Source organism: Chiloscyllium plagiosum, chromosome 24 (assembly GCF_004010195.1).
Source record: "Chiloscyllium plagiosum isolate BGI_BamShark_2017 chromosome 24, ASM401019v2, whole genome shotgun sequence".
Classification (NCBI taxonomy): domain Eukaryota; kingdom Metazoa; phylum Chordata; class Chondrichthyes; order Orectolobiformes; family Hemiscylliidae; genus Chiloscyllium; species Chiloscyllium plagiosum.
In genome coordinates this window covers 54,230,673-54,247,717 of record NC_057733.1, presented here as the reverse complement: position 1 = coordinate 54,247,717, position 17,045 = coordinate 54,230,673, and the positions used below count along the sequence as shown (strand labels likewise).

The 17,045-nt window shown below is 41.9% G+C and overlaps 1 protein-coding gene across 6 annotated transcripts in view; it reads right to left on the bottom strand.

Annotated features, from left to right (window-relative positions):
* Positions 1 to 17,045, bottom strand: part of spag9b (sperm associated antigen 9b) — a 293,766-nt gene that overhangs the window by 161,744 nt on the left and 114,977 nt on the right. Inside the window, exon 1 of one of the 6 annotated variants that reach the window (XM_043715176.1) lies at positions 5,854 to 5,971. The exons of the other annotated variants lie outside the window; for them this stretch is intronic. Coding sequence (XP_043571111.1) covers positions 5,854 to 5,956 — 103 coding nt within the window. The 5' untranslated portion in view covers positions 5,957 to 5,971. Of the gene's footprint in view, positions 1 to 5,853; positions 5,972 to 17,045 lie in introns of those variants that run through there. 6 annotated transcript variants of the gene reach the window in all.

Here is a 17,045-nt window from a genome sequence, read left to right as displayed (position 1 = left end):
TATATTTATACTGCTAGCCCAACTCAAATTATTGCAGAATATCAATACACTGAACATCCTGGGGAAGAAGTATAAGATACTGACCCAGATTTTACAAAATTCATAGATCAGACATAATTGTTATTTGCTACAGGTCAGTGGTAGTACTCTCGTCACTCCAGAGACTTTGAGCACATTATCTAAAACACTTGGGTGGGCCAATGAAAAAATATGGAAATTATGCTAACCCAAGGCCCTGTGTGATCCCTCAGATGGAAATAAAGACCCCCACGGGATTTTCCCCCATCCTATCCAATGTCTATCATTCCAAGCAAAAAGTAAAACATCTTATCTAATCATCAACTCATTGCTAATTGGGGAAGTTTGCAGTACACAAAAAGAGCTGTCATATTTCCCACATTACAACAATGACTACACTTAAAGTACTAATCTCGCTGTTAAGCACTCTGTAATATCTGTTTTATTGTCCTATTAATAACAGCCATTCTGATGGTTCAGTTTTTGTAACAATAGTTACAAGAAAGCATGGAAATTAAATCCACTTTATTAGAATTCAGTTCAATATTATAGATACAATTCGAATTTTGCAAGAGGATAAGGTATGCCCCATGACAGCAATCAGACTCCGTAACGTGAATATGAAACATTATTAAAAATCTTTAAGACATGTGCCATAAAATGAAGTCATAAGTCTCAAAAGCTTTGCGTCTCTACCCTATGCTGTTACTTATGAGTGCAACAATATAGTGGTTATTTCCCTGAGCAAAGTAATTCAGATCTAAGTCCAAACGCAACGATAGCAGCTGATAATTAAATCTGGAATAAAAAGATAGTATCTGTTACGGTGATCAGAAAATAACAAACTGTCATGAAAACCCTTGCCCTTCAGGGAAGAAATTTGTTTTTAAATATATAATTACATATAACTGTGCCATCACTTTTGTTACATTGGAATCCAAACTAGAGGGCTTGAAAATAGGAACGGGAGGAGGCCATTTAGCTCAAGCCTGTTGAGACATTCAATGAGGTCACGTCTGTACATTCACCCCGCATCTCTTAATAGCTCTGGTTAGCAGAAATAGAAGATAATAGCAATAAACTCAAAATGGAATCCAGTGGAATTTCCCCAGAGAGTGACAAGAATATGGACTCGATGTTGTTACCAGAAAGAGAAGTTGAGGTGAATGTCAGATACATCTAAGGGGAAACTGGAGAAGCAAGTGAGGCAGAAACAAATAAAAGTGTACTGACAGAATTAGATAAAGGGGTTAGTAGCAGATTCAGTGCAGCATGAAGATTAGCACCAACCACTTGCACCAAATATCCTGTTTCCGAATTCTGCAAATTCTATGCACATCTTTGTAAAATTGTCCAGAACATTTCCCGTTCTAGACAGACAAATAGGCTAAGTGAAAGCACACGGATGATTTCAAATGAGAGTCAACCAGGAGACACCAACACTGTTCTGATGAGATAATGTAACTTGCTGCTCCTGAGAGGAAAATAGGAATTTGTACATTTCAGACTGCAAAGCACTTCCTAACGATGAAGCAATGTGAGGTAATTGATTCACCGCAATGATGCAAGTTTTGAACTTCAGGGTCTCAATTAGCTGCAACCACTCTATTCAATTCAGATAAATGATTATCACTGGGAAGTACCTACAATAATACACTGATGAGTTAATTTGCTGGGTGGAGCCTGGTGCACATGGAGGCCAATGAAACAGAGAAGACCGATATGCATTAATCGTATGATGCATTAATCGTATGTTGTATTAATTCAAGAGTTGCAAAGCACTTATATTTTTATTTGTTTAGAATAATTTTCTTGACTGGCTGAACACACTGCAGCTGATGGGTGTGGGAGACCTCTACTTCTTAGTCATTGCTCGTGCCTCCCTAACCTAGAGTGGATTTTCACCTCTCCTGGCCTGTTTCCCAAAATTGAGACTGCACTGCAGCTTTTTCTTTTGAACACAGGCTGAAAGAAGGTGTGAGGAGTAGGTCTGGAAACAGTTTCTGTCCAAATCCTTTTCACACACTGTCCTTGAAGAAAACTTATTTCTCAGTGAAGTTTTGTTCGTAGATTAAGTTTGATAGGTTCTCTTACCATCCACTATTCTTTTTCACTGTCGAGCTATGATGGCTCATGAGGCTGGGAGGGAAGGGAACACCACAGGATAAATAATTTATGGCATTGGGGAACAGGATTGGAGGTTGGTGAGAGACATGAGAGGTATGCTAACAGCACTGAAAGAAGGGTGGATTGGTGATAAAATGGGGACGATTTGAGAGAGATGAAAGTAATTGAAAATAATACAACATGACAAGAAAGGTTGTGAGATCAGAAGTCCAAGTTCCACCGAAATAAGAATACTAATTTCACCAAAAATGTTTTGCAGTTCTACTGGTTCAATATAAACCTATGGTGTTCTAATATCTTACATAAATATTTATTGGAACAAAGGACACGTTTCTTCATTATTCTAGTTAGATATGATTTGAGATGTGAGAAACCTTAATGAAAACTGTTATACCTTGATAATTAAAATCAAAACCTTCCCTGACACAACTGCCTCATTAAGATTGTTCTCAGTTGGGATCCTTAACCTCCTCTGTTATCCTCTCTTTGGTGATTCAGATTCAAGATCAGTTCTTACTCTCTCTCCTGCGTTTACTTCCCATCTTTGCTCCCTAAAGCTATTCATCTACTGTGGAGAGAAAACAGAGGTAATGTTTCAGGTCTTGTGACCCTTCTGCTCAGTTTGTCCAGCAATTGCTGTTTTTTGTTACTGATGAGATAATCTCTGATCATTTCTAAATATCACTCTCCATATGCATTCCCTTCCCCACTCCCAAGTGAGCCCCTTTCAGAGCTTGATCCTGGAAACATCTCCCAAATTTTCAACTACCTACAGAGAATATCTCATTGCCCATAGTATTCAGGGATGGATAGGTTAGGTGCATTGTTCAGAGGTAAATACAGGATAATAGAGTCTGGATGGGTTACTCTTTGGAGGGTCGGTGTGGCCTTGTTGGGCAGACGGGCCTGTTTCTATACTGTAGGGATTCTATGATTCTACACAGAATACTGGAGAAACTCAGTAAATCTGGCAGCTATGGTGGAGCAAGAAACAATTAATGTTTCAAACCAAAGTGAATCTTCTTCAGTTAGCCCACCACATCTAACTTGTAGGGTGATGGCAGCATCTGTGATGACAGAACAGATTTATGTTACAAATCCAATGTGACTCATTGTACAGTTCCGCAGAGTCATATCGGATACAAAACATTGACTGTTTCTTTTTGTCAGGCCTGCTAAATTTCACCAGCATTTTCTTTTTTGGTTTCAGATATCCACCACCTGCAGTATTGTATTTTCACTGAACACATTGTTGCCTCACAACCTCTTCACTGAATCCTAATCTGTTTAGTGCCCTGTCACAATTACAAATCACTGATGATAACCATATCAAGATAACTTTCTCCTCCGACTGGAGAGGTGAATTAGGAACAAAACATAGGAATTAGGATCAGGTGTAGGCGATTCAACCCTTCAAGCTCATTCCACCATTTAACATGATCATGGCTGATCTTAATTGCTAGGTGGTAGAGATTTTAGATAAGTGGCAGGAGGTCTAATGGAGAAAATCTTTCTTCGAGAAAGTGATGGGCTATTTGGAACTCACTGCCTTAAAGGGTAGTAGAAGCAGGAACCATTTAACATTTAAGTACCTTGATGAATACTCGAAATACCATAATAAACGAGCTGTGGACTCGGTGCTTATAACTGAGTAAACGGGTGCTTGATGACTCATGCAGACACAATAGGCCGAAGGGACTCTTCTCATGCCATGCTGCAGTACTCTGACACTATATTCTATATCTGAGTTGACTGGGCCTAAAGTAAACTATCCTCATCCTATATGCAGACTTCGATGTAAGTGACCACTAAATTCTGCCCGATGCCATTCTACTATTTTGCTAGAGACATAAAAAAACTGCAGATGTTGGAATCCAAGCAGGAGACTGGAAGAACACAGCAAGCCAGGCAACACTATTTTGCGACAAAGTGGGAATGAACATGAAAAAAAAACCAAGACCAACAGATTCTGGAGATCTGAAAGATCAGTTCTGAGCAGGGGTCACCTACCTCGAAATGTTAATGGTTTTCCTTCCACAGATGCTGCCAGATCTGCTGATTTTCTCCAGCAATTTCTGTTTGCGTTTGTTTGGGAATGAACATGGCCTGGCTTCAATGCTATCTCCCCTATGTCTCTTTATCTCATCTGCAGTGAACTTAACTTCTCAAACTTGCACTGTTACCTCTAGTGCAAACTCCTGACCCCACTCAAAGGTGTGCCCTTGCCTCTTCCTCTTTCACAGCTATATAGTGCCTCTAAGCAACATCAAACCAAATCATGGCATCACTTTCCACATGTGCACTTAAATCCAACTGTCCCATTCCTCCACTTTTCTTGCCCTCTCTGCCAATGACTAAATTATTATACTGCTTCCTTGATATCTAGTATTAAACATAGAGATTTCTCCCAATATTTGAAAATGTAAGCTGTTGTCTTTCGTTCATCCTCACAAAATCTGTTGTTTATCCTCACAAAATCCACCCTCTTCTTGAGATGATTTGAGGCTGAGTACAACTCTATGGAGAAAGTGAGGACTGCAGATGCTGGGGATCAGAGCTTAAAAATGTGTTGCTGGAAAAGCGCAGCAGATCAGGCAGCATCAAAGGAGAAGGAGAATCGACGTTTCGGGCATGAGCCCTTCTTCAGGAATGAGGAGGGTGTGCCAAGCAGGCTAAGATAAAAGGTAGGGAGGGGGGACTTGGGGGAAGGGCGTTGGGAATGCGATAGGTGGAAGGAGGTTAAGGTGAGGGTGATAGGCCGGAGAGGGGGTGGGGGCGGAGAGGTCGGGAAGAAGATTGCAGGTCAAGAAGGCGGTGCTGAGTCTGAGGGTTGGGACTCCCCCTTACCTTAACCTCCTTCCACCTATCGCATTCCCAACGCCCCTCCCCCAAGTCCCTCCTCCCTACCTTTTATCTTAGCCTGCTTGGCACACCCTCCTCATTCCTGAAGAAGGGCTCATGCCCGAAACGTCGATTCTCCTTCTCCTTTGATGCTGCCTGATCTGCTGCGCTTTTCCAGCAACACATTTTTGAGTACAACTCTATGTTGGCTACAAACTACCTGGAAATATACCTTCGCTAAGATAATTTATTTTCACCTCTGGAACATGATAAGGCCTTGTCCTTGCCTCAGTTTATGTGATGTTGAAATCCCAAAGCCTTTTCTTACTCAGGACTGCATTATTCTAGTACATGGAACAGCTTTAATCATCCACCCAGAACAATCACAATGCACTACGTGAAAGGTTTTCATACTAACAAAAAAAAATTATAGAATCCCTTCAAAAGGGAAGCTGGCCATTCAGCGAATCGAATCCAAACAGACCCTTCGAAGAGCATCCCCCCATTTTCACCCCCTTACCCTATCCACATAACCCCACATTTACCACAGCCAATCCACCTAACCTGCACAACTTTGGCATGTGGGGTGAAAACCACAGCACCCTGAGGAAACTCACGCAGACACGCAGAGAATGTCTTTGTGGAGTTTGCACAGTTGCCAGAGGGTGGCATCAAACCCGGGTTCTTTGTGCTGTGCGGCAGCAGTGCTAACCACTGTACCATCGTGTCACTCCAAAACATCCCTGCATAAAAACAGAATTACTGTCAAGTTTGCGAAATTGCACCTTATTTATTTAGGTGAAAAAGTCAACACTCTCTTTATATTCATAGAGCAAACATATTGCAAGGCTGAGTTTCAGACCACACCTGAAAAAAATTGATGAAATATTCTGGATCCAATGATGTATGCGTCACAAACTTGAGGCAGTTCAAAACTCTGATGTGTGTCCGGACTCTCACCAGGTTTCATTCATCCACCTTCCTATGCTCACCATATTATATTAGAGAAAGCAAACAGGTGATGGATAGAATTATGGCCAATATTTATACAATCTAACTTTTATTTACAAACTGAAACATTATAAATATTAGCACTTAACATACCAGTTACAATGAATGCTTATTTGTTTCTCTAAGTGAAACAATATAGTAATGGTCTCCACCTGCATATAATTAAGCAGAATTGATACACAATGAACACACTGATCTATGTTAACTCCCAGTTTAGCAATACTCAACCTTAACATTATTGTCCATGGTTATGTAATTCTCCATAGTCTTTCTCCCCCTTATCTCTAATGTATACAGGCCTCTTTAGCATTTACAGTACAATTTTAATTACTCTCAAAGTTTGGGTGAAGATTTGTAGCTCGGGTGCTCGTTAATTACTCACTCATAAATTTCCTTCTCAACTCTTGTCTTTCTACTTCTTCTTCCTTTGTCCTTAAAAGATTTCTGTGACCAAGATTTTAGTAATCTGGCTGACAACCTTCTTAAATAATATCCTGTAAAATGTTGTTCGATCTTATAATCCATCATGAGACATTTTACTTACATACAATGGCAAAGGGAGGAACTTGAAGCAGTCAGCAGCATCCATTAAAAAGAAACAAAAGGAACTAAAGTCAGAAAAAGATCTGGGAGTTTCATAGTTTCAAGCAGCAAGAGGAACGTTTTCGAGTTCGAGTTACATAGCTCATTGTGGAAAAAGTGACATCATAGGCAAACAGAAATTGATTAATTTGCGGTTATTTTGTTCAGTCATCTATCGATATTGACCTAATTTTATTAGCAAACAATCAAAATAATGCATGGCAGGGCAGCTCAGCCAAGACAACGCTCATGTTGTGGCATATGGGGAATTGTGGTTACTTAATATGGTCAAGATGAACACATACGCAGGAAATGTCACCAGCTGTGGAAACCTGAGCTCTAAGTTTCAGAGCTACAGCAATGGCTGAATTCAACGTGCTTCATCTGTGAAGCTAAGAATTAAGTGGAGAACATGTACATTGCATCAGCCTTCACAGTGGAAGACAGTAGCACCATACCAGAACTTCAAAAGAGTCGCAGACAAAGGGGAGTGTCGTCGCCATCACAGAGGAGAAGGTGCTCGGCAAGCTGAATGTGGATAAGTCACCTGGATTGGATGGGCTACACCTCAGGGTTCTGAAGTAGAGCACTGAGGAGATTCTAGAGTATTTGTGATGAACTTTCAGGAATCATTGCAATCAGGAAGGGTCCTAGAGGACTGGAAAATGACTAATGTAAGAAGGGAGGAAGGCATAAGATGAGAAATTATAGGCTGATTAGCTTGACCAAGGTCGTTAGTAAGATTTGAGAGTCCATTTTTAAGGATGAGATGGCAGATTACTTGGAAGTGCATAGTAAAATAGGGCTGAGTCAACACAGCTTCATCAAGAGAAGGTCATGTCTGACAAATCTATTAAAATTCTTTGAGGGGGTAACAAGCAACTGACAAAGGACAGCCAATGGATGAGATCTATTTGAATTTCCAGAAGGCCTATGACAAGGTGCCGCCGCGGAGACTGCCAAATAAGAGCCCATGGTGTTAGAAGAAAGATACTGGGATAGATACCAGACTGGCTGACTGGCAGAAAATGGGAATAAAAGAGTCTTTTTCAGGGTGCCAGCCAACGACTAGTGCAGTTCCACAGGGATCAGTGATGGGATTATAACTATTCAACATTGCACATTCAGGATGTGGATGAAAGAACAGAAGGCAATGTTATTAAGTTTGCAGATGACACAAAGACAGGTAAAGGGACAGGTAGTGTTGAGGACGCAGGAAGGCTGAAGGAGGACTTGGATAGACTAGGCGAATCAGCAAAGTGGCAGGTGGAATGCAGTGTGGGAAAGTGACAGGTAAGCACTTTGGTAGTAAGAATAGAGGTACAGATTATTTTCAAAATGGGGAATGGCTTCTCAAATTTGAAACACAATTGCACTTAGCTGTCCAGATTCAGGATTCTTTACAAGTTAACATGCAGGTTCAGTGGGTAGTTAGCAATGCTAGCATTCATTTCAAGATGGCTAGAATACAAGAGCAGAAACATGCTGCTCAGGCTACTTAAGACTTTAATCAGACTGCATATGTAATATTGTGAGCAGTTTTGATTCCTATATCTAAGGAAGAACATGTTAGGCTTGGAGGGAATCCAAAGGGGTTTCACAAGGGGAGGTCTCATGTGAGGTAGATAGACAAGCAGGAGGCTGGTAGAACACAGCAAGCCAGGCAGCATCAGGAGGTGCAGAAGTTGACATTTCGGGTGGTAACCCTTCTTCTGGACTGGGGTTGCGTGTAGGGGGAGCTGCAGATCAAGGATGTGGCAGGGGCAGGGTGGTGAAGACAAGTAGAGGATACGACCTGGTTCATCAGTGAGAGGAATTAATCCGGTTGGTGGCAGGAAGCAGGAAGTGGTGACAAGGGAGTTTATTTGAAATTGTGAACTCAAGGTTGAGTCCTCCGGCTGTAGGCTGCCGAGGTGGAAGATGAGGTGTTGTTCCTCCAATTTGTGGCGTGGGTTGTTGTAGAAATGCACAAGGTCAAGCATCACAGCTGGGCCCGCAGGGACTGACTGGACTTTCAAGTCACCACCCATTTCAATTCTCCTAACCACTGCCTTTCTGACATGACCCCAATACTTGGCCTCCTCTATTGCCACAACGAACCACACCGCAAATTAGAGGAACACCACCTTATTTTCCACCAGGGCAGCCCACAGCCCTGAGCACTCAATGTTGAGTTCTCTAATTTCAAATAACAGAACATAACAGTGCAATACAGCCCCTTCGGCCCCCGATATTGCGCCAACCTGTGGAACCAATCTGAAGCTTTTCTATTGTACACTATTCCATTTTCATCTGTATTTTATCCAATGACCATTTAAACACCCTTAAGGTTGGCAAGTCTACTGCTGTTGCAGGCAGAGTGTTCCACACCCCTACTACTCTCCGAGTAAAGAAACTACCTCTGACATCTGTCCGATATTTATCACCCCTCAATTTAAAGCTATTTCCCCTCATGCTAGCCATCATCAGAGGAAAAAGGCTCTCACTATCCAACATATCTAACCCTCTGATTATTTTCTATGTCTCAATTAAGTCACCTCTCAACCCTCTTCTCTCTAACAAAAACAGCCTCAAGCCTTTGCTCCTAAGACCTTCCCTCCATACCAGACAACATCTTAGTAAATCTCCTCTGAATCCTTTCTAAAGCTTCCACATTCTTCCTATAATGCGGTTACCAGAACTGTACACAATATTCCAACTGCGGCCACACCAGAGTTTTGTACAGCTGCAGTGTGACCTCATGGCTCCGAAACTCATTCCCTCTACCAATAAAAGCTAACACACGGTATGCCTTTTTAACAACCCTATCAACCTGGGTGAACTTTCAGGAATGTATGTACATGGACACTGAGATCTCTCTGTTCATCTACAGTACCAAGAATCTTACCATTCACCCAATATTCTTTATTCCTGTTGCTCTTTCAACCTCACACTTTTCCACATTAAACTCCATAGGCCATCTGTCAGCCCAGCTCTGCAGCTTATCTACATCCCTCTGTAACCTGCAACATCCTTCGGCACTGTCCACAACTCCACCGACCTTAGTGTCATCCACAAATTTACTAACCTATCCTTCTATGCCCTCATCGAGGTCATTTATAAAAACGATAAACAACAGTGTACCCAAAACAGACCCTTGTGGTACACCACTAGTAATTGAACTGCTGGTTGAACATTTCCCATCAACCACCACCCTCTGTCTTCTTTCAGCGAACCAATTTCTGATCCAAACCGCTAAATCACCCTCAATCCCATGCCACCGTATTTTCTGCAATAGCCTACGGGGGGAACCTTATCAAATGCCTTACTGAAATCCATATACACACACATCAACAGCTTTACCCTCATTCCTCTATCTGGTCACCATCTCAAAGAACCCAAGGTTTGTAAGGCACAACCTACCCTTCACAAAACCGTGTTGACTATCCCTAATCAACTTATTATTTTCTAGATGATTATAAATCCCATCTCTTATAACCTTTTCCAACACTTTACCCACAACTGAAGTAAGACTCACTGGTCTATAATTACCAGGGTTGTCTCTACATCCCTCCTTGAACAAGGGGACAACTTTTGCTATCCTCCAGTTTTCTGGCACTATTCCTGTACACAATGACAACACGAAGATCAATGCCAAAGGCTCAGCAATCTCCTCCCTGGCTTCCCAGAAAATACTAGGATAAATCCGATCCGGAACTAGTTTTTCATTTTGAATATAAGTGAGGGCAATTATTTCTGAGGAATGTTGCATGCTAACTCTGTGGCACTATTTGTGTCTTAGCTGTACAGGTCAGGGTGAACAAGAGTGAAAGAGCAATAATAATCAGATTTGATGTGACTGCTTCAATATGACTGTTCTCTTTACAAGAGACAGAGAGCACATGTGCAGTGGAATCTTCATGCAGGACATGGTCAGTGGGGAGCACGAGGGTATATATAATTGATTATTCCACAGACTGAACACTGTGCAATTATAACAAAGAGCAAAGAACATTTCAGCGCAGGAACAGGCCCTTTGGCCCTCCAAACCTATGCTGTTCCACATCCTCTATTTAAACCTGTCGTCTATTTTCTAAGGATCCCCCTCACTTTGAACTCGCAACCCCTAGTAATTGACTCCCGTACTCTGGGAAAAAAATTCTTGCTATCCACCCTGTCTACATACCTCATGATTTTGTAGACCTCAGTCGGGTCCCTCCTCAACCTCCTTCTTTCCAATGAAAGTAATTCTAATCTATTCAACCTCTCCTCATAGATAGCGCCCTCCATACCAGGCAACATCCTGGTGAATCTCCTCTGCACCCTGTCCTAAACATCCACATCCTTTTGGTAATGTGGCGAACTGAACTGTATGCAGTATTCCAAATGTGGCCGAAACAAAGTCTTATACAACTATAAGATGACCTGCCAACTCTTGTACTCGGTATCCTGTCGACGAAGGAAAGCATGTTGTATGCCTTCAAGACCATTCTACTGACCTGTGTTGTCACTTTGAGAGAACAATGGACCAAACTCCCAGATCTCTCTGCAGATGAATTTTCGCCAGGATTTTTCCATTAATTGTATAGTTCACTCTGGAACAGCAGCTTACAAAATGCAACACCTTGCATTTGTCCAGATTAAACTCCATGTGCCATTTCTCTGCCCAATTCTATAATTTATCTATATTCTACTGTATTCTCTGACAGTCCCTTTCACTATCTGTTACTTCACCAATCTTAGTGTCATCTGTAAATTTGCTAATGAGGTAACCTACACCTTTGTCCAAAATATTTAGATAGATCACAAACAACAGTGGTCCCAGCACGGATCCATATGGTCACTAGTCATAGGTTTCCATTTTGAGAAGCTCCCTTCCACTACTACTCTGCTTCCTGTTACCCAACCAATTCTGTATCCATCTCGCTAGAACCCTTGGACCCCACACGACTTCACCATCTTCATCAGCCTATCTCGAGGAACCTTATCAAATGCCTTACTGAAGTCCATGTACATGACATCTACATGCCTTCCCTCAACAATCAACTTTGTCACCTCTTCAAAGAATTCTATTGGGTTTTTGTTGTGGTTCTGTTCGCCGAGCTGGAAGTTTTTGTTGCAAACGTTTCGTCCCCTGGCTAGGCGACATCATCAGTGCTTGGGAGCCTCCTGCGAAGCGCTTCTTTGATGTTTCCTCCGGTGTTTATAGTGGTCTGTCCCTGCTGCTTCCGGTTGTCAGTTTCAGCTGTCCGCTGTAGTGGTTGGTATATTGGGTCCAGGTCGATGTGTTTGTTGATGGAGTTTGTGGATGAATGCCATGCCTCTAGGAATTCCCTGGCTGTTCTCTGTCTGGCTTGCCCTATGATAGTAGTGTTGTCCCAGTCGAATTCATGTTGCTTGTTGTCTGTGTGTGTGGCTACTAAGGATAGCTGGTCATGTCGTTTCGTGGCTAGTTGATGTTCATGTATGCGGATTGTTAGCTGTCTTCCTGTTTGTCCTATATAGTGATTAGTGCAGTCCTTGCATGGTATTTTGTACACTACATTCGTCTTGCTCATGTTGGGTATCGGGTCCTTCGTTCTGGTGAGTTGTTGTCTGAGCGTGGCTGTTGGTTTGTGTGCCGTTATGAGTCCTAGGGGTTGCAGTAGTCTGGCTGTCAGTTCCGAGATGCTCCTGATGTATGGTACAAAAAACACGGAAATAGAAAAAACACACCGGATCATCAACGCCACACTCACAGGAATCCGATTCACGAGATAAGAAGAAAAGGATAGCCAACTCCCATTCCTAGACGTGATGGTACAGAGAACACCAAACGGAGAATTCACCACAAGGGTACACAGGAAAGCCACACACACAGACCAAGTCCTAAACTATGAAAGTAACCACCCCAACACACACAAACGAAGCTGCATCAGGACACTATTCAAAAGGGCCACAACACACTGCAGTACACCAGAAATGCAAAAAGAAGAACAGGAACACCTATACAAGGTATTCGCCAAAAACGGATACCCGCGCAACTTCATCAACAGATGCCTAAGAGAAAGACCACGGAACGAGGACATACCACAACCAAAAGGACTAGCCACACTACCATACATCAGGAGCATCTCGGAACTGACAGCCAGTTTGTTAAACATGACCTTCCCTGCACAAAACCATGCTCATCACTGATAAGCCTATTTTCTTCCAAATGAGTATATATCCTATCCCTTAGTATTTTCTCTAGTAGCTTCCCTACCAGTGAAGTCAGGCTCACAGGTCTGGAATTACCTGGATTATCCCTGCTACCCTTCTCAAACAAGGAGAAAATCACACCACACCAGGTTATAGTCCAACAGGTCATTTGGAAGCACTAGCTTTCGGAGCACTGCTCCTTCATTAGTTGATTGTAGAGAATAAGATTGTAAGACACAGAATTTCTAGCAAAAGTTTACAGTGTGATGCAACTGAAATTACGTATTGAAAAAGACCTGGATTGTTTGTTAAGTCTCTCATCTTTTAGAATGACCATTATCCGTGTAAGATTCTAATCTAAAAAATGGATTTACAGAATCTTACATGGATTCATACAGTTTGAGCCAAGTAAAATGTAATTCTGCAAGTACAAATTCACCCCACAAACTTGTGTGTGTATGTGTGTACATATGAAAGAACTGAAACCAACATGGTGTTATGTGATTTTTAACCCAGTCCAACACCGGCATCTCCAAATCATAAACAACGGGACAACATTAGCAATTCTCCAGTCCTCTGGGACCTCCCCTGTTTTCAACAATGCTGCAAAGATATCTGTTAAAGCCCCAGTTATTTCCTCTGTTGCTTCCCTCAGTAACCTGGGATAGATCCCATCTGGTTATGGGGACTTGTCCACCTTAATGCCTTTTAGAATACACATCACTTCCTCCCTCCTTTTGCTGACTTGACCTAGAGTAATCAAAGATCTATCCTTAACCTCAACATCCGCCAAGTCCTTCTCCTTGGTGAGTACTGATGCAAAGTACTCATTACGAATCTCACCCATTTTCTCTGACTCCACACATATCTTTCCTTCTTTGTCCTTAAGTGGACCAACCCTTTCCCTTGTTACCCTCTTGCTCCCTATACATCAATAAAAGGCTTTGGGTTTTTCCTTAACCCTGCTTGCTAAGGATATCGCATGACCTCTTTTAGCCCTTTTAATTCCTTGTCTCAGATTGGTATACTTTCCCAATATTCTTCCAAAGCTTCGTCTGATTTCAGTCGCTCAGACCTTATGGACACACGCTTTTCCCTCTTAGCTCGTCTCTCAATTTCACCCGTCATCCATGGTTCCTAATCTTGCTATTTCTATCCCTCATTTTCACAGGAACATGTCTCTCCTGGACTCTAATCAATCTCGATGTAGATTTGTTCACTGAGCTAGAAGGTTCGTTTTCAGATGTTTCATCACCATACTAGGCAACATCTTCAGTAAGCCTCCAGATGAAGCACTTCTGGTGTTTCCTGCTTTCTATTTATATGTTTGGGTTTCCTTGGGTTGGTGATATCATTTTCTGTGGTGGTGTCATTTCCTGTTCTTTTTCTCAGGGGGTGGTAAATGCGATCCAAGTCAATGAGAATATTGATAGAGTTCCAGTTAGAATGCCGTGCTTCTAGGAATTCTCACGCATGTCTCTGTTTGGCTTGTCCTGGGATGGATGTGTTGTCTCAGTCGAATTATTGTCCTTCCTTATCTATATGTACGGATACTAGTGAGAGAGGCTAGTTGATGTTCATGTATCCTAATGGCTTGTTTTCTGTCTGTTTGTCCAATGTAGTATTTGTTACAGTTCTTGCACGGTATTTTGTAAATTTCAAACATCTAAATAGAAAGCAGGAAACACCAGCAGTGCTTCATCCAGAGGCTCACTGAAGATATTACCTATAATGGTGACAAAATGTCTGAAAATGAACCTTCCAGCTCAGCGAGCAAATCTACATCGAGAAACTCAACCTGAGCTACAAACCTTCTCAAAACTTTCTAATCAATCTCTCTTTAAAAGCTTCATACATATCGAATGTGGATTTTCCTTCAAACAGCTGCTCCCAATGTGCATTCCCCAGCTCCTGTTGTATTTTGATACAGTTGGTCTTTCCCCCAATTTAGCACTCTTTCTTTAGGACCACTTTCATCTTTGTCCATGAGTATCTTAAGATTTATGGAACACGAAGTGAATCTCAGTCAATGTTGGGAAAATTAAAATCTCCTATCACCACCACGCTGTTGTTCCTACATCCTTCTGTGATCTCTCAACATATTTGTACCTCTCATGTTTGCTGTTGGAAGGCCAGTAGTACAGCCTCCTGTACTACCTTATGGTCACTTTTTTACAGAAAGGGTGCCTTTGAATGAGAGAGTACAGAAGAGATTTGCAACGACATTGATAAGGCTGAGAAAATGTAACTGTGAGGAAAGTTTGGATATATTAGGGTTTTCTTCTTGGAACTGTCAGGACTAACTGGGGTAGTGGCCTGGAAATCCTGCAATTCCCAGAATCATCAAAATTACAGATTTTTCAAAAAGATACACAAAATCCCCCCAATTTACCTGTCTTCTACATCCAAGTTGACAGAAAGAATGAACTAGATTTCTGTACTTAACAAAAATAATTATTTATTACAAGTAATTAGACTCTAGCAACAGCTGATGACCATACGTGCAGGATCTATGCCCTGCTGTGGATACTGTAGGGGGAGATGACGGTGCTGGCGAAAGCAGTGGTAAACAACTTCATGGCATGGGTGGGTCTTACGCACAAGAGGGACGACGAATGACAGGGTTAAAAGTGGTAGGGAATTCAATTGTAGGGGGAAGAAAAGGCATGTCTCAGATGGAAGACAGACTTCAGGATGATATGTTGCCACCTTTCCTCCCCCCCCCCCATCCCGATACTTCAGATCAATGTGGCACTAGAGATACAGTGCAAGATGGAGCTTAGTTTTCTGGGACATCCAGAGCATTTTGAGGAGAGTAGGACCTGTACAATGTATACAGGTTGCATCTAAACTGGAATGGCATCCTCGTGGGGAGGTTTGCTAATGCTGATGGGGAGTGTTTAAATTAACTTGACAGGAGGGCACTATTCCAAGAAAAGGTTCATTGGAGGAGATGAACGGCCAAAATTATGAGAGATAGCAAGTCAGTCAGGGCAGCATAGAAATTATAAGCCGGTTAAGGTACCAAGGAGTTTGGCGAGGTTGAATGATATTTACTGAAATAGTAAGGAATCTGACAAATGTAGCAGATCAGTTAAGGACACAAATTCAAACATTGTCATAACAGTACAGAGGAGGCTGAGGGAAACTTGACTGAAATGGACAAAATTAAGGTGCACCTGGAAAATGTCAATGGAACTCTTAGTCAAGGGTATGGATACCTTAGTCCAAAAGGCCAGTGACAAGAAGGTGGAAGCTTAAAGCGATTGCTGGTAGGATTAATGCAGAGATAAGGAGAAGTGTTTTCATCCAGAGAATGGTAGAGGTCTAGAACTCACATGCATGAAAAGTACAAGCCAGAACTCTTGTTTAAATTGCACCTGAAGTGCTGCAACTTACAGGGCAGAATAAGGAAGATTTCATCAAAGGACAGCAATTCTTCTCTACCCCGGAGGATCGTGAAAACCTCCAATGTTAAGCAGGTTCAAAATAGAGACTGGTAGATTTCTAGATACCGGTCGTTCTTATTTAATGCTGCAGTTGTGTTCCAGCAAAAACTTTGTTCAATAGAAAAATCACTTAATAGAAATAATGGGGCCTATGAAAAAAGTTGAATTGGGGCTCACCAGTAAAAAAAAATCACTCATGATCACTCAAAAATCACCCAAATGTCTAATGCAAGGTACAGTACAGCCTGAAAGAAGGTTGAAATCGTATTTATTAATGAAACAAAAGTAAATTTAACACAGTACATTTTAAAAATGTAAGAAAGCTGTTCTCTGTACAGTACCTCTCACAGAAAGTAGCTCTGTTGGCAGCTGACATTGAGCACGTACAGAACGGCAAGAACATCAGCAAATGAGCAGAGCGGCACGGAGATTTCAGTGTGCATATCAGTGCATACTCAGAATGAAGTGTGCAAACTGATCCCTGCTGGAATCATGCTAATGACAACAGAGGTAAATGTTCTTCAAAATACTATTCCCCAATTCTTCAGCAACATAGCCATTTGGATACAGAACTGGCTCAAAGGTAGAAGACAGAGTGGTGGTGGAGGGTTGTTTTTCAGACTGGAGGCCTGTGACCAGTTAAGTGCCACAAGGATTGGTGCTGGGCCCTCTACTTTTTGTCATTTACGTAAATGATTTGGATGCGAGCATAAGTGGTACAGTTAGTAAGTTTGCAGATGACACCAAAATTGGAGGTGTAGTGGACAGCGAAGAGGGTTACCTCCGATTACAATAGGATCTGGACCAGATGGGCCAATGGGTTGAGAAGTGGCAGATGGAGTTTAATTCAGATAAATG